Source organism: Pristis pectinata, chromosome 37 (genome assembly GCF_009764475.1).
Source record: "Pristis pectinata isolate sPriPec2 chromosome 37, sPriPec2.1.pri, whole genome shotgun sequence".
NCBI lineage: Eukaryota > Metazoa > Chordata > Chondrichthyes > Rhinopristiformes > Pristidae > Pristis > Pristis pectinata.
In genome coordinates, this window is record NC_067440.1 from 9357486 (window position 1) to 9375940 (window position 18455).

The window sequence follows — 18455 nt, forward strand, 5'->3', positions numbered from 1 at the left end:
AGTCCCACACCACCAGGTTCAGGAACAGCTACTTCCCTTCAACCATTTGGTTCTTGAACCAACCAGCACAACCCTAATCACTGCCTCAGTACAGCAACACCGTGACCACTTTGATCACTTGGCACTAAAATGGACTTCTGTTTTTGTTTTAATTGTGTTCTTCTTCTAAAAAAAATTGTGTATAATTTATGTTCTTCTTGTGAATGCTGGTAATATGATGATGGTATGTGCCTGTGATGCTGCTGCAAGTTTTTCATTGCAGCTGTGCACACATGTACGTGCATATGACAATAAACTCGACTTTGACTTTGATGAGGACGCTTCCAACCATAGGCACCTCACTTACCAGTGACCATAGTCACTCCATGCTCCTTCTACTGACTCAAGGACGACGACAATGAACATATGACAATAAACTCGACTGACTAATATCAGCTCTTCTTCCCATTAATGTGTGATTAGGATCGCAGCAGTGCTTCTGTAGAATCTACTTGCATACTCACTCTGTGCTGTCCCATTGCCACTCTGGTATCACACCTTATTAATGTCTTCAACCCATGCTAATACTCAAGTTAGCTAAGTAAACAAAAGTATGCTGGATAGCTGACAGGTCTGAAGTAGAGGCAGACTTTTAGCCCAAACCTGGCAACCAGAGCTGACAGGTGGAGCTATCAGGCTTCCTGCTAATTCAGACCATCTACACTGAGACCAGGGGTTCTTGGGAGACCATCAAAATGGTCTATACTCTTGCAATATGCACTGAATGAGGATCGAAGGAATAATGTCATTTCAGCAAGGAATGGGTGGCCAGTCCGAGAGTATCCCATCAAAAGTCAAGGAGTGGAATGGGAAAGTAGTTTCAATGTGACAAGGAGAACATCAAAGTTAATTCAGTGAATTTACATACCATGACACTTGTGCCTTTGGGATTTTAGAGCCATAGGCTGAGGGATACAGCACAGAAACATGCTCTTTGGCCCACTGAATCTACGTTGTCATCAAGCAGCATTAAAAAAAACATTAATCCTATCCTAACCCATTTTATTCTCCCCACATTCCCGTTGAATCTAATATTTATGTATGTACTAGGGGCAATTTACAGCAGCCAATTAACCGGCACGTTTTTGGGACACGGGAGGAAACTGGAAAACCCATGTGGTCACAGGGATACTCCACACACAGACAGCACCATAGATCAGGATTGAACCTGAGTTGCTGGAGTTGTGAGGCAGCAGCTCTACCCGCTGCACTGCCCTAATTTTCTCATTGCAGGCATGTGCAAAGCTTTTCTCAACCATATGTACACTACCTGCTGCTGCTGCTGTCTTTGCTGGTTGGCCTTTTGTTTGGCACGACGATCCAGGAACTGCTTGGCAAACTCTTTGGCCTCAGGGGTGTCACCCAGGTATGCACGAATGTAATCATGCACCTCATATGGCGAATCCACTTCTTTAAGGAAGGACACAAACGTAGGAACTACAACGACAAAGATGCCAGTGAGGTCAAGGCAAGAGTGCCAGAAGTCCAATACAATTTCTAAGTGCAGGGATTCTGACTTGATGAATCAAAGAAACACAAAGCCAAGGATTTCCCCCCTCTAGGCTGCAAGGCTCTAACCAGAGAACAAATTTTTAACAGTGTCAACTCTAAGCGGAAATGGGATAGTGGCACAATGAATGCCCCTGGAAGGCAATCAAAACTGACCTCACCTCACTCAGAACAGCTGGTGAGAAGCAGAAAACTGAGCATCCAGAAGTTGCTCTGACATTTGGAGCAGATATCATGAACCTTTGCTTTGTGCAAGGCCTGGGACTTTTTTTTTGCTGCAGGGACCGATGGTCTCAAACACAACGCTGCACCTCAGTCATTTTAATGCTACACGTTTGTGGGGGGGGTCACAAACATTCATCGAGTCAAGGAAAACCTGATGGAAAAACTAAGGAAAAAACTTCTCGAAATGCAATGTCAATCCCTTGGTTACCCATGCAATAATGAGCTGGAATTCCATCACATGCCACCCAAAGTCACTCAGCGGGGCTCAAGACAGAATTTCCAGTGGGTTGCTGGACAGAACCAATGAGAACCATAGAGATGATGTGGCTAATCTATTACTCTGATATCAGTAGTAGGGAAAATACAAAAAGCTAGCATTACAGGAAGTGGTAATTGTGCACAAGTACTTATGAAACATTTGACAAAGTTTTGACAAAGTTTTATGATGTTGTAATTAGCGGAAGAGATGAGGGGGAAACTAGTGGATGTGCAGTTCTTGGTCTTTCAGAAAGCTTTAAAGTGCCACACAAGCAGTTGTAAATAAAATGAGAACGTGGGATTTCAAGTGATACAGAACATAGAACAGTACAGCACAGGAACAGGCCCTTCGGCCCACAATGTTGTGCCGGACTAATTAAACTAGTAATTGGATGCCTAACTAAACTAATCCCTTCTGTCTACACGATGTCCATATCCCTCCATTCTATGCACATTCATGGACCTAAGAGACTCTTAAATACCTGCCATATTTGCCTCCACTACCACCCCTGGCAGTGCATTCCAGGCACCCACCACTCTGTTTAAAAAAAAACTTGCCCTGCACATCTCCTTTGAACTTAACTGCTCTCACCTTAACCAATATTAGCAGAGAGAAAACCAACCGCAGGAAAAATGGGTCATTTTCAGGTTGGAATGTTGTGACTCATTGGGTGTGTAAAGATTGCTGGGACACTAGCTGTTCACAATCTACATCAAGTGATTTGGATAAGGGGACCAAGTTCAATATACCCAAGTTTGATGATACAAAGCTGAATGGGGCTATGAACTATGAGAAGGATGCAGTGGGGCTTCATGAGATAGAATGGTTAAGTTAAAGGGCAAGGACGTGGCAGTTGGAATATAACACGGAAAATGAAGTCATGGACTTTGGCACAAGGAATATTTTATAGATCGAGAGGTTGAAAGGCACTGGTGTACAGAGCAACCTGGATGTCCTTCTATGTGATTCACCAAAGTTAGTATGTAGGTACAGCAAGCAATTAGGAAGGCAAACAGTATGCTGGTCTACATTGCAGGAGGATTTGAATAGAAAAGACCTGTTATATAGGATCCTGTTGGGATCCCACCTGGAATACAGTGGTACAGGTTGGGTCTCCCTACCAAGGATATACATGCAATAGATGGAATGCAACAAAGGTTCAGCAGACTGACCCCTGGGTTTGGAAGATTGTCCAATAAGAGATTAAGCAGACTGGACCTGTACTCCAAAGAGTTTAGATGAATAAAGTCTGATCTCACTGAAATATACATAATTCATAAATGGCTTGATAAGACAGATACAGAGATATTTCCCCTTGCTTGGTCTAAAACCAGGGGTCAGTTTCAAAATGAGGGGGTTGACCATTCAAGATTGAGGCAAAAAGAAATTTCTTCAGATATTCTCCACTTAAGAGGGTTGAGAAGGCTTAGTCACTGAGTATTTTCAAGATAAACTGATAAGATTTTTGGATACCATGGGAAACAAGGAACAGATGCGAAGACAAAAGATCAGTTGTGATCTTAGTGAAAGGCAACAGGCTTGAGGTATTTAAACAGCCCACTCTTGCTTCTTTGTGTTCTTATTATCTGGAGTCGAGCACATGGAGTAGTAAGAGTCATATGCTGCAAATGGGTTCACATCCAATTATCCCATTGCACTAAGTTGACCATCTGTGAGTACGTTGTTTTTATCAGCGAGGCTGTATGGTAAAAAATAGATGGCACAAGACAAGTCGCCCATTCTTAGAAACGATCCAATGCCAGCTGTCAGGAAAACAGGCTATTCATCTATCCTTCCACTTGGCATGTGCCTTCATTGGACAGTGTAAATAGTAAAGTTAACTATGCCCACAGACAACGAAAAAAGTTTACGTCCTCAATTAAGGGATGCATTCTCAGTCTCAAAAATGGAGAACCTACCAACTTTTAATAAAAGGATAAAATATGACAGGGCAGTCTGAACACCTTGTTTAGCTCCACTGGACCTCAAATGGGATTAGACTGAAGAAACACACTCAAATGACACACACCATCCAGGTTGTTGGCTGTATTGAGGACGTGCAGCATTTGTTCACACCACTGTGTGAAGCCATCTTGAGTTTTATTCATTCCCTGGAATAGCTTCAGTAACTTCTCCTCATCTTCAGTCTTCTTCTTGCTCGGTCTGGTGGGAATACCATACGAGTCACTGTACAAAATATTAAATAAAGATCTTTAAAGTTGAGAATGCAGTGCAATGATCAGATTGAGTTAAAAAGACTCTTCTTGAATAAATTTTCCAAGGAGGACCAGGTTATACATGACTGAAAATTTGATCAATACTCTTGTGAAATCTACTTTGTGAAATCAAGTTACAGAAGCACCCAAAGCAACCCTTGCTACAACCTGACTCAATGAAAAATGAAACTCTGCAGATCATAGAAATACACAGGAAGCAGTCACTTTGCCTATCACGCTGTGATGGCACTGAAGTTGTGTTTGGACTCCCACTGCAACCATCTTCCCCCAGTTCTTCCAAACACCTAACAATGGGGCCTCTCATCTGCCAGAACTTATCTGGCCCCATTTCAGATTCATAGAATCAGTTTCCACCATCTTTTCAATGCAAGTATTCCAGACCTTTGGAAGTGGGCAAAAAAATTCTCTTCAGCTAACAAAACCATTTTTAAAAATTCTATTAGTTCACTGTTAGATGCTGGAAATTACATTTTGTTTTGCTTCACGTGTAACTTTGCTGGAGGTGGGTGCAAGTCTTCACTGGATCTCTTTCTCATAATTTCATCCAACATAGGAGGTCAGTCTGCCCATCAAATCTACGCTGGCTTCCAATGCATTCCTATCAGATCTATTTCCCATTTATTTCCCTGTAATCTATTTCACACGCACATCAACTTCATCTTCCCCCCAGCATTCTCCTGTCACCCACCCTCTTCCACACAGCCTTATAAACCAATGCTCTAACATGCAAGATGGCATGCATACGGCAAGGAGCTTAGAAATCTACAGCAATACCTGTGCAGAAATTACTTACTTATTACGACTATAGGGGTAATTTACAGTAGCCTGTTAAATTATCAGCTTGATAGATGTGGAAGGAAACCAGCACCCAATGGAAACACACACAGCCACAGGGAGAACATGCAAACTCTGCATAGTACCGGAGATTAGGATAGAACGCAAGTTGCTGGAGCTGTGCGGCAGTAGCACTAACTGTGCCGTGGCAGGTTAAACTCTGGCAGTATCTCCAGACACACTAAGATGGAAACCCTTAACTCTACAAATTTGACCTTAAATCCTCAAGTCTTGGATTAGGGTGGAATGCATACCCACTGGTATGCAAGATTGTACAGTGTGACTTTTAATTCATTACTGTATTAAACAATGATCACTTCTACACTGGATATCTAATAGAAACTCTTCATTTCATGGTACAAAGTGTTCCTTATTATAAATAAAAAAAATTCACCAGACTTACATTTTTTTTTCATATGTATTGAAACTAATTTTTATAGTTTTACTGACTCAGGTAAGCTGGTACTTGCCATAAGTACCTCATTAAGGAGAAATGAACAAGTAGCTGGTCTTTCACTTACCTCAGATTGCACTCATCTAAGACACAGGCCCACAGATAGCAGGGAGACATCAGAGCAACACTATATCAGCTGCTTGACATCAACCTCCACCTCAGGCCACCCATGAAATGTCAAGGAAGCCGCAAGAGGTCACCAGCTTTTGAAATGGGTGCAAGGCATGCTTTTACAAATGTAAAAGAGAACATACTGGAAACAGTCAATAAGTCAAGCATCTGTGGCAAGAGAAACCACATTGAAATTTTAGACTGATGACTCTTCATCAGTTGTAATGAAGAGTAACTGCCCTTAAACACTGATTCTACTTCTCTCTACTTAGACATTGCCTGATCCGAGTTTTTCTAGCCTTTATTGATTTTATTTCAGATTTCTAGTGTGTGTTTCACAGGAAACCACACACTTCTAGTTTCTCTTTTACCCTCAGACTCAAAACACCAACATCTACAAGATACACATGCACGCATTAAGACATGAAAACTGAGCAGAGTCTGGGAGACTGGAGACACAAACCTTAGTGAAGGACTGCTCCTGCTGTTCTTCAACCCTGCATTCCTGATCACAGGGCCTGTGCTCTTCACAGCCTCATCCCCCCACAGGCTTATGTTAGAGTTCTTAGTTTCGTGTACACTCCACATGTTGTTCATATCAGACCCCCACTGACCAGGTAATCCCCACACCGAAGAGCTGTTGATAGGTATACCGGAATGCTAGTGGCAGGCAGAAAGGGAAAAAAAGGGGGAGAAGTTTTCAGAGACAGATTAAAAACAAGGTAACATAACTGAGCCATTATCCATAAGATCATAAATCCACCTGGTCACCAACCCTGTAGACCACAGCACCTTCATCTCAGACATAATGAGAGGTGGAAATAGAAGCCCAGAGGGCAAACATCAACTGTCAGGCACATTAAAGGAGAAGTTACTATAACTAACTCAAGGAAAGAAAGTGACACAGAGAGGCTGAAGAGGATGCCGGGTGTGTGTTGTTCTGCAGAATCCCTGTAGTTCATTCATATCTATTAGCCATCAAGTCGTACAGCATGAAAACAGGCCCTTTGGCCCAACTTGACCATGGCGACCAACATGCCTTCCTGAGTTAGTCCCATTTGCCCGATATTGGCCCATATCCCTCCAAACCTTTCCTATCTGTGTACCTGTCTAAATCCCTTTTAAACATTGTAAAACATCCACCACTTCCTCTACCAGCTCATTCCATATATCCACATTAAGGTTTATTATTACAAGTACAATAGTATGGCTAGATTACTAGACTAGTAATGTCTTGAACCACTGACCCAGAGACGAGTTCAAATCTCACCATGGCAGCTGAGAAATTAAAATGAAATTCTAGCATCTTGGATGGTAATGCATTGTTGTAAAAACCCATCTGATTTGCTTATGTTCTTCATGGAAGGAAACCTGTCCTTATTTAGTCAATGAGGTTAACTCTTATCTACCTACTCGGTTAACAACCAACAGTAAAGGCCAACACTGGCAATGACGTCCACATCCCACAAAAGAATAAAAACTGCCAGTGCTGGGGCAGCCATAATTAATCTCAGGCTCTTGGGTCAAGTTGACATAACTGGGATGGGAGCTGTTTTATGACTGCGCGTCTTTCAGGATTTGGGCTGGATGCTGTTTCCAAAGAAAAATTACTTCTGTTGGAAAATGTTTCCGACATCTTTACAAACTGCAACCACTATTGATCACTAACCAGGTTCTCTGACTGGACACTGTGGTTGAAAGTGTGAAGAGAATGGGTTCACCTGTAATACACACAAAAATGAATACCTCACTGACATGCAAACCCCTCTGCAGAAACACTTTGGGTCTGTGCCACAGGAAGAGTCTATCTGGAGTGAGAAATGGTGGAATTGAATTTGGGCAAGCTAAAGAATACTCACAGCCCGTGCCTGTGCCCTTTGCTGCTGCTGTTTCTGCAGTTCCTGTTGCATCTCCAGTAGTGATTTTACAGACATAGACTGCTTGGGGATACTGTTCCAGCCAGGTGACTTCTGCTGGTGTTGCTGGAGTACCTTCATTATCTCCTGCTGCTGACGACACTGCTGAACCAAACAAAGTTTACTCTTACCTTTTTTCTCCATTCATCCTTACGAGTACACCCACCAAGATTTCTGTCAGTGCTTAACACTGATTTCCAGATTGATCAAAGCAGAACCAAAGTGACCCTAAGCTTTTGTCAGTAGCTGTGAGCATGAACCTCAATCCACCCACGGCGCAGCAATTCCTCTCAGCAAGTCTATCACAAGAGAGAAACTCACTGATCCACTCAATACCATTCAGCCCATGGCTAATCCAGACTCTGTCCTAAAAGTGGCTCTGGGATTCTGAACTCTTCCAATCAGCACTGGGATCTAGCTATGCCAGTTTTCAAATCCCTCCACAGCCATCTCCTTCAGCCCCCAAATTTTGTATCTACCCTCCTTTAATTCTACCTCCGGTGGATCCCTGATTTTGCTCATTCCACCAGTGGATAGCTCCCCAAGAATTAGAATGCTCTCTCTAAACAACTCTGCCTTTCACTCCTCCACCAATTAAGCTTTTGTGCTTAGTATGTGTCTGATTACATTCTTGTAATGCACCATAGGATATTTTGCTAAATTAAGGGCAAAATAAACAATTTTTGTTGAATGGCATAAATGCAGATTTGAATTCATTTGAAATTGCACGTCAACTTGGTAGAAGCAACATGAAAGTAACCCACATGGAACAAACTTACAAACTGTGAATTAGGTCACTCAGGACCTTAGCCTGCTCTTCCATTTAAAATGATAGCTGATCTGACAATCATCAACTTTGCATTCCTGCAGCAACCTTTCATCTCTTTATTGAGCATCAGTAAAAGACTTTGCTTCCATCACCCTTTGAGGAAGAACTCTATAACTCAACAAGGCTCAGAAAAAAATATTGCCTCATCTGCCTTAAAAGAGCGAGGCCTTATTCTTAAACAGTGACACCTAGTTCTAGATTTTCCCATGAAAGAAAACATCCTTTCCATATCTGCCTGTCAAGACCCTTCAGGATCTTATGTTTCAATCAAGTCCCTTCTCAATCTTTTAAACACAAGTCTAGCATGTTCAACTTTTCCTCAAGACACCCAATCCATTCCAGGTTCAGTAATACACATCAACATCCCTCCTTAAATAAGGAGACCAACACTGTACAGTACTCCAGATAGGCCTCACCAATTCTGCATGTAACTGAACCATGTATCCCCAACCTTTGAATTCAATTCCTCCAGCAACAAATAATACATAGCCAACATTTGCATTCTAGCCTTGAGAATTATGCACTAGTCCCTCTGCATCTCAGACCTCTGCTACCTCTCACCATTTAGACAATATGCCTCAGCTTCCATTTGTTATGATTCTACAGTAGGCCGTCATAGTTCATAATTCAGTATAGGACTCCACTTACAGACTATGTGAAATACAGTAACATAATGAATCCAGATTGTGGTGCTCCAGCAGTACACACTGTGCGGATGCACATGATTTAGGCAAAGGGACACGAGGGCTCCTGTCACATCATACCTAGCCAGAATGTTTAAGCGATGGGATGGAGCTGGGTGAACAAAATAGTTCAAAGGGTCACTGTGCAAGGCTTCACAACAGGACGTGAGGCACCCTAAGAGTAACACTTTCATTCCTCTACTTACCAAGAAATGGAAATTGAACAGCATTTTGAGGCTGAAATTCAGGATGTTATAGCAATTAAAAACGAGACATCCCACTAAGAGGTTAGGGGTGGTCCTTATTAAGAGCAAGAGCTCCCGTGTTCTGAAGCTCCAAAGGCTATTTCACATGGCACAACACAGACGTCTCCTCAGAAACCTCAAGAGTATTCATCCTGTACTGTGTTACTTAGATGACCTAAGCCAGGACAGCAGCTATGAGGCAGAATTGTCCTCAGCATCTTGGCCAAAGGGTAAGGGATTGGTGGGGGGGGGGGGGGGGAAGGGGTGGCACAGGCAGAATTAAAATCAACCACAGTCTCTGCCATTATCCACATTGTACTGAGTGCAACATGAAATGGATGCATGAGATATGTTAAGGAATGACAGGAACTGATGCCACACATCGTGGAATTTATCGGCTAACATTTCTCAGTTCACAAGAGGAAACCTCTCAAACAAATTATCAAGGTAGGATTGTATCAACAGGGCAACATTCTTGTTTTTGTTTAATAAACACATGAAATGTGTTCTTGAACAACTTGCCTCCTCCCTGCGCTGCCGCTCCCGTTCCTCCTCCAGCTTCTGAAGAGGTGGTACCGAGTTGGATTGCTGCCCCCATGTAGTGGAAGAAGGGATCTAATGAAGAGGAAACAATTCAGTCTCGCTCTGCAACTTCCAGAAACCACAGCCAATCGTCTCAACCATTCCATGTTGTTTATGCTCCACATTAACCCTTTCCTCCTATTTCTCCTCCCGCCACCACATCTATCTGTCCCTCATTATTCAACCTTTCAATACTCACAAAAGAAATTTCTCCCAAATTCCTTTCTGGATTTAAAAGGAACTAACAGTGATGGTCCCAATCTTATTCTCCTCCATGTTTGACCAGGGTTGGTGGTGGATGGGGAGGAGTAATCAAGGAGCAAGAGGTCTTCCACATCCAGCCCCAGCCAAGCATCTATCACAGATGGTAAACTGGTTTATTATTGTGACATGTACCGAGGTACAGTGAAAAACTTTGCTTTGCCTGCCATCCATACAGATCACTTCATTACAACAGTGCACTGAGGTAGCATGAGGGAAAATAATAACAGAATGCAGAATAAAGTGTTACAGTTACAAAGTGCAGTGAAGGCAGAAAATAATGTGCAAGGCCATCTTAGACTCAGATTTAAAAGAGTAGAACGATTACAATAGAAGTAATGAATAGATTTGCACAGAGCAGCTTGCAATGAGTCGCCATGCTCTGGCGCCATTGATCTCCTATTAACGTGAATTAAAGTTACTGAAAACAAACCGCTTGCCACCATTTTGAATGAGGGTCACTGCTTTAGATGCAGTTGACGTGGTTGAGGTTTTGATACGTCCCTATCCTATGGGCTTGGTCAGAGAATTGTCCTGTCTTCTCGTATCATCATCACATTCACAATTAAACCTACAGACTAGTAAAACATTTATGATGGGCACCATTGCAGTGACCAAGTATCAATGGAGGAAGTGGGGATAACAAAGACCTGTGATCATATTTCACAGGATATTCATCCTTAATCCAAGTAAAATTCACAACGCTCATAGAAGGATCAGAATGTCTGATCTATAGGGGCAGATGTGGAGACTACACAGAACCAAGAGACAGACCATTCAATCAACCCCTATCCCCTCTGTAATTCAGCTGGTGGCAGCTGATATATCCCAGTATCTCAGCATCAGAGTTATTTTGATATCCCAGAATCTACAACATCACTGCGAGCCCAGCAAAGTACTTGGATTATTTAGAACACCTTTCCCATGTGCAAAGGGGGAAGAAAGAAGAAACAGTGACAACACAGGTAGGGACAAACCAGGGACTTCAAACCACTGGAGTTTGATTCAGTGATAAGTCTAAATGAGTGGCACAATGGCGCAGCTAGTAGAACTACTACTTACAGCGCCAGAGAAGTTCAATCCAGACCTTGGGGAGTTGGTGAGAAAGTGGGGAGAAAAACAATAGGATTAACCTAAATGGGTGACAGATGGTCAGTACGGAACTGATGGGCTGAAGGACCTGTTTTTGTGCTGCATCTCTCTGCAACTCTATGACTTAGCTTTTTTTCTGGTGTCGGGCACTATGCCGTTTGCCTTCATGTCATCAAAACATTAATACATATAGTGAAGGGAAGGCTTGAATGAAGGTACCCTGCAAACATCACTGGTCGCATCTACCAGTCAGAAACTAGAGTCCTCAGCTGTCTCTTTCATCAATTACTGACTCAAATCTCTGAGCTCTCAACTCTCAAGACGGTTAGCAGGAAGGAGGACAGCCACTGGAAGTGGTGGGGAGGGTGGGAGGAAGACAGAGATAGTAAAAAACCTTTAGACAACAAGACTTCCACTTGTTTTAAGTTAACTGGAACACCCACATCTCTGAAGAGCCACACCGATGCTAAAAGCAGACCTACAAATGGAGGTTCAGGTCATGTATTCAGCAATTTTTTTTTAAAAACAGCACGTCTGCAAAAGGACGTGTAAAGGAGAAGATTCATTTCCATTAGGGTGGGACTTGTCAAACTCTTATTTCTTTATTAATTCATGGGAGGTGGGCTTCACTTACTAGACTACCATTTATCGTTCATTTCTCAGTGCTCCTAAACTGAGCAGTTTGTCTGTCTATTTCACATAGCTGGCATCATGCATAACCTAGACAAAAACATCCTTCCCCCTAAAGGATGCTAGTAAACTAGGCAGATTGTTCCAAGGTTATTACTGATGTTGTATTTTAATTTAATAACAGAGCAAATTTGCAAGCTGTTGTGGATTGGATTCAAACCCATATCTTCAGTGCATGGTAGTGTAGCGGTTAGCGTAACGCTATTACAGTGCCAGTGAGCCAGGTTCAATTCCCGCTGCTGTCTGTAAGGAGCTTGTATGTTCTCCCCGTGTGTCTGCGTGGGTTTCCTCCGGGTGCTCCGGTTTCCTCCCACATTCCAAAGATGTACAGGTTAGGAGCTGTGGCCATGCTATGTTAGCGCCGGAAGAGTGGCGACACTTGTGGGCTGCCCCCAGCATTCTCAGTAAGGCAAAATGATGCATTTCATTGTGTGTTTCAATGTACATGTTACTCAAATATCTATCTAAATCAACACTCTGGATACCAGTCCAGGAACCTATGCTACTGTACTGAAGAGTCAAAAGGGAATCTAATCTCACTGGACAAACTAATCACCCAGTTATACCATCTCCTCCAAAAAACCATCAACAGTACCTTTATGTGTGCCAACTGTTGCTGCTGCAAGCGCCTCAGTGCCTCCTGCTGCTGCCTATGCCTCAGCATTTCCTGCTGCCGCTGAAGTTGCAGGTCCATCTCTTTGCGTTTCCGTTCCTCCTCCTCAGCAAGCCTGCGCCTGGCCTCTTCCTCCAGCTGGCGCCTGCTCTCCTCTTCCTCCATCCACCGCCGATCCTTCTCCTGCAATGAAGTCAGAGAGGCGAGCGGTTTGGATGTCGTCAAGCAGAATACCATACAGAGAAGGTTAGCGGCATTTAGGTATGAAGCTGCTCACGATAAGAATGGCACAATTCAACTGGACTGAACTGGCTGTTTTCATGCTGCAAGTTGCAATTTTCCAGCTGCCAGCTTGTTAGCAGGTTAGGGGAGAAACTAAAGGGGGCTCAATGCCTGGAGCAAATGTTTATCCCCGAGTTCTCTGTTTGCGTGGTGGAATTAGCAACATCCCCCACTGCAAGGACTCTCATCCTCCCACCACCAACCCTTCCAAGAGGCAAATGGAAATAAACTGCACTGAGTCATAAATCATTTTGATGTGCGGAATAGCACTTATGAGGCGTGGGAAGCTGTTCCAACCTCTCATATAACGCTGAAGATGTGGAAATGTAGGCATAAAATACAATATAAATGTTTAGCAGTACGAGCACAGAAGACATTTACCTTCGCAAAAATTGAAGTGTCTCATGGATAGTCTAATGGATTCCTTCTTCAGCACGTGAAGGGGGAAATGGACATTTGAGGTTCCGGGACTCAACTCTAATTGGACCTGATATTTGGCTACATATCTGCTCTTCTATCTCCTGTTAGGAGGTCTGTAACACACCCACAGCAAAGTGACAACATCCTTTATGTTTCTAATCTCTACCCACATGGCACAGATTGAGGAGCTTTACAAGACATCCTCCATCAAATCCGAAGTAATGCAATTTTTGACTAACAGTGCCCGACCCATTGAGTTCCTCCAGCTTTTTTGTCCAGATTCCAGCATCTGCAATCCCTTGTATCTCCATGTGTAAAGTATAGTCAATCCACAATGTAGACCAGTCAAACTGCTTAGCTGGAAGTTAGAAATTTACCAGTAAATGAATAAAAACTAGAAATGCTGGAAATCTGAAAAACAGAAAACACTGGAAAAACTCATCTGGTAAGACAGCATCTATGGAAAGAGAAACAGTGATTGTTTTGGGTCTGTGATCTCCACCTGATTACATTGGAGGTTTATTTACTGCGTTACCAGGGGATGGGGGAATCTTCAGCTAAGAGTCTGGAAACCTTAGGATGGATATCCTTGGAGGGCTTTAGGGGTGATCTAATAGAGGTTTTCCAAACAATGCCTGACATTGATGGGGGGGAAAAAATTGTTTTTAAATTAATTTTTCAATATTTGGGCATCAGTGACAAGTCAGCATTTATTGTCCTCTCCTAATTTCCTTGAGTGGCGTGCTAAGCTATTTCAGACGGTGTTTAAGATCCACCATGCACGTTGGGTCTTGGATCCAATTTTGGCCAGACCAGGGAAGGCAGATTTTGTTGCTGAATAAGAATCCTGTAGTTTCATTTCCAAATTCTAGATCAACTTTTTTTTAGTGCAAGGAGTATAACTAGTAGATGAACACTACGCTTTAATTAACATCGGGGTTGATTATGTCGTTGCCATCACTGAGACATGGTTGAAGGATAGTCAGGACTAGCAACTCAATATCCCAGGGTAGAAAATTTTCAGGCAAGACAGTGGGGAGTGAAAGGGAGGAGGTATTGCACTGTTAATCAAAGATTGCATTAATTAATTATTCAGTTCTAAGATATTGAATATCTTAGGAGGCTCCTCAATCTATACCACATGGGTAGAGATTAGAAACAAAATGGGTGCTGTCATTTTGCTGCAGGTGTATTACAAACCTCCCAAGAGTCAACAGGAGAGAGCAAAACAGATATGCAGGCAGATATCAGAGAGATGCAATAATAAGGGCTATTGCACTGGGGGTTTCAATTTCCCAAATATTAACTGGGATTGCATTAGCGTTAAAGGGTCAGAGGGAGCAAAAGTTTTGGGGCATGTCCAGGAAAGCTTTTTGATGCAGTATGTAGATAGACCCAACGATTGAATGAGCATTACTGGACCTTATCATGAAAAATGCAGGGTGGTCAAGTGGAAGGAGTGTCAGCAGAAGACCATTTTGAGGAAAGTGACCATAACCCCATAGATTTTAAAATGGGTATGGAAAAGGATAGGGATGGACCAGTAATAAAAGGTCTTAAATTGGGGAACACCAATTTCATTAACACAAGTGAGGACCTGGCAAACATAGATTGGGAGCATCTACTTGTACACAAGTCTGCATCTGCACAGTGGGAAGCATTCAAATGAGAAATAAGAGTTCATGGCCAACACATTCCTATAAGGGTAAAAGCCATGGGTAGCGAGAATAGGGAACACTGGACGTTGAGGGATATTCAGGGTTGGAAGAAGAGAAAAAGGGGAACTAAGGAACTAATGATAAGGGAGGCTTGTCATGAGTACAAGAGGGGCTTAAAAAGGAAATTAGGAAAGCTATGGGACGTCACAGGAAAATCACTGGCAGACAGAATTAAGGTAAATCGAAAGGTTTCTACAAGTATATTAAGCACAAAAGAATAACCAGGGAAAAAATAGGGGCAATCAGTCTGCGAGGCCAGAGATATAAGTGAGGTCCTAAATGAATACAACCTCCCCCCCCCCTCCCCCCAACAAAATCGGTATTCACAAAGAAAACAGACTTTGGAGTTGAAGAATTTTGTGAAGGTGTAGGTGAAAGTCTAGTGCAGGTTTCCATAAGGAGGTACTTAATGCCTTGGCAAGCTTAAAAGGTAGATAAATCACCAGATGGGATTTATCCACGGCTGCTACTGGACTCAAAAGATGAGATTGCTGGGGGTCTGGGTGAGATTTTTTAGATCTTAACTGAACATGACACAGTAAATGTGGTTCCTCTTTCAAGAAAGGCAGCAGGGAAAAGCCTCGCAACTATAAACCTGTGAGCCTAACATCAGCAATAGGTAAAATACTGGGAAAAGTTCTCAGCGAACTGATCAGTTGGAAAGGCAGGGACAAATCAGACAGTCAACATGACTTTAAGGGCAGATCCTCTTTGACCAACTTGACTGAATTCTTTGAAGAGGTAAAATATCTTTATTAGTCACATGTACAGTGAAATACATCTTTTGTGTAGAGCATTCTGGGGGTAGCCCGCAGGTGTCACCACGCTTCCGGCGCCAACATTGATGAGGGCAGGGCAGCACATGTGATTTATATGAACTTCAGCAAAGCCTTTGACAAGGTCCCACAGGGGATACTGGTTCAAAAGATGAGGGCCATGGAATCCAGTGCAAGTTGACTAACCAAATCCAAAATTGTTTGGCCACAGAAAAGAGGGCGATGGTAGACTGTTGTTGTTGCGAATGGATACCTGTAACTAGTGGTCTCCCATAAGGATTGGTACTGGGACCCTTGCTGTTTGTGATATGTGAATGACTTGGATGCAGAAGGAAAAAAAAAAATCAGTAAGTTTGTGGATGACATGGAGATCAGTGGAGTTGTTGATAGTATGGATGGTAACCTTGGGCTACAGAGAGCTATCAATGTATTGGTGAAATGGATTGAAAAAAAAACAGCAGATGGAGTTTAATCCAGACTAAGAGGTAATGCATTTTGGGAGTACTAATGAGGCTAGTACATACACCACAAATGGCAGAGTCTCAGGGAATACTGAGGAACAAAAGGGATCTTGGAGTACAAGTCCACATATCCTTGAAGGTGGCAACACAGTTAGGAAGACATATGGGATCTGGCCTTCATTAGTTGGGACTTTGAATACAGAAGTAGAGAAGTTATGCTCCAACTTTATAAAACATTGGTCAGACCTCAGCTGGAGTAGTGTGCGCAGTTCTGGCCACCAAGGTATAGAAAAGATGCGATAGCACTGGAGAAGATGGAGGTGATTCACCGGGAGGTTACCTGGGATAGAGCAGTTTAGTTATGAGGATAGACTGGAGAAGCTAGGTCTGTTCTCCCTGGAGCAGAGGAAGTGCAGATGATTGATACATACAAATGACAGGGTAGACTGCAGGAAACTTTTCCCCATATCAGAGGTAGATAAAACTAGAGGATAAAGGTTTAGGGCAAGGGGGAAGAGATTTAAATGGGGATATGAGGGTAACCTTCTTCACCCAGTGAATGGCAAGTACCTGGAATGCACTGCCTGAGAGAGAGTGGTTTGAAGCTGGGTTGCTGACAGCATTTAAGTGTTTAGACAGGACTTGAATTGCTTAGGCATAGAGGGCTATGCACAAAGTGCTGGGCAAGGGATAATACGGACGGGTGCCCGCTGGTTGATGGAGACGAGTTGGCTGAATGGTTCTGTACTGTTTCTATACTGTATGATTCTATAATTCTATGAATTGAATTTAAATTTCACAGCTGCAGTGGTGAGATTTGAACTCTGGTCTCTGCAATGTTAGTCCGGGCCTCTAGATGACGAGTCCAGTAATTTAACCCTTATACAACCACCATTCCCTCCAACATGCAGGTCAATTTAACAGGATTCACAGATTCAATATTATTGGCAAAAGTTCTAGAGATAAGGAAGAATTTTTCACCACTTAGGATCTGTAACACTCTCCCTAATAAAGATATAGAAGCTGGTTCCATAAGTAATTTTGGAGAGTGGTAACTCCAAAATAATCAAGGACAAGGAACCCAAGAGTAACAAAAGTACATGGTAGGACTCCACAGATGCTGGAAATCTAAAATAGAAGCAGAAAATGCTGGAAATACTCAGATCAGCAGCATCTGTAGAGAGAATTAACATTTTAAATCAGTGATCTTTCATTGGGGATAGAGACTTCGCTACTCTTGTAGAAAATGGATTAAACTGACCATGCCTCCAGAATAGACACAATTTTTCCAGAGAGACACAAAATTCAATGATGGATTTGATATTGCAGCCAGTGAGGTCTCAAATGTAGTACAGGTTGCACTGTAATTATATTATTAATCCACCTCAACAATCTGCCTGGAACTGCAGATGAGGAGCTGGAGAAGTATTGGAGGGACAATGAAAATAGGTGAAGCTCTAAAGAAACTGAGGTGTACAATATTACTTCAAAAACTGCTCTGGAATATTACTCCAATGTGAACAGCTGTCAAATTGCTTATAAAAGCAAATATGCAAATTATTTTAGAAATAAGTGCTACATGCAGAGTAAAAGGTGAGATACAAATGATTAAGCTACCTGCTTTCGGAGGATGTCCTCCATCTGCCGCCTTTCCTCCTCGTCACGTCGCCTCAGGGCCTCCTCTTGTCTCCGATCCTCTTCCTCTCTTTGGCGCCGGGCAGCCTCCTCTTGCTGCTCTCTTTGAAATCGGACCACCTCTTCCTGGAAGAAAACAGGGCATGTTATTTTCAGGCTAGGGAACGCAGCATGGAAACTTGACCTTCACATCAGAAATCAAACAGCAAGGCGCTGGCTTATGGTTGTACAGCACTAATATGCTGCACAGTAAAGCCTTGGCATGCACAAGGCCAACTGATCAAGTGACAGATCCACGAGAAAATTGGGGAGTGAGGTTAGGCTGGGGTGAGGAAACTGAGCCATAACAAAGATCCAGTAACAATACTGACCACAAATGAAAGGTGTATCGATTAGATTTTTGATGGGGAAAGGCAGCTTGCAGTTAAACATGATGCCACTTCCATGACGCATCCAAGAAACTCTGCAAGCTCACTTCAGCACTGCTTAAGCCATGTGCAGTCTTCTAATGACTGCCTCTACCAATGCAATAGGAACACTGCCAGAAAGCTCCCCTCCAAATTGCACATCAGCCAGATTTGGAA

At 42.8% G+C, this 18455-nt stretch overlaps 1 protein-coding gene across 11 annotated transcripts in view; it reads right to left on the reverse strand.

The window, feature by feature from the left end:
• Window positions 1–18455, reverse strand: part of LOC127586467 (GRB10-interacting GYF protein 2-like) — a 90463-nt gene that overhangs the window by 9740 nt on the left and 62268 nt on the right. For 10 of the 11 annotated variants that reach the window (XM_052044454.1, XM_052044455.1, XM_052044453.1 and 7 more), the window contains 7 exons: window positions 17854–17997; window positions 12562–12762; window positions 9864–9956; window positions 7528–7689; window positions 6132–6328; window positions 4062–4219; window positions 1310–1476 (listed from right to left, as the gene is read on the reverse strand). In XM_052044454.1, the coding sequence (XP_051900414.1) occupies window positions 1310–1476; window positions 4062–4219; window positions 6132–6328; window positions 7528–7689; window positions 9864–9956; window positions 12562–12762; window positions 17854–17997 (1122 nt within the window). The remainder of the gene's footprint in view (window positions 1–1309; window positions 1477–4061; window positions 4220–6131; window positions 6329–7527; window positions 7690–9863; window positions 9957–12561; window positions 12763–17853; window positions 17998–18455) is intronic. The other variant, XM_052044449.1, reaches the window with a different exon arrangement.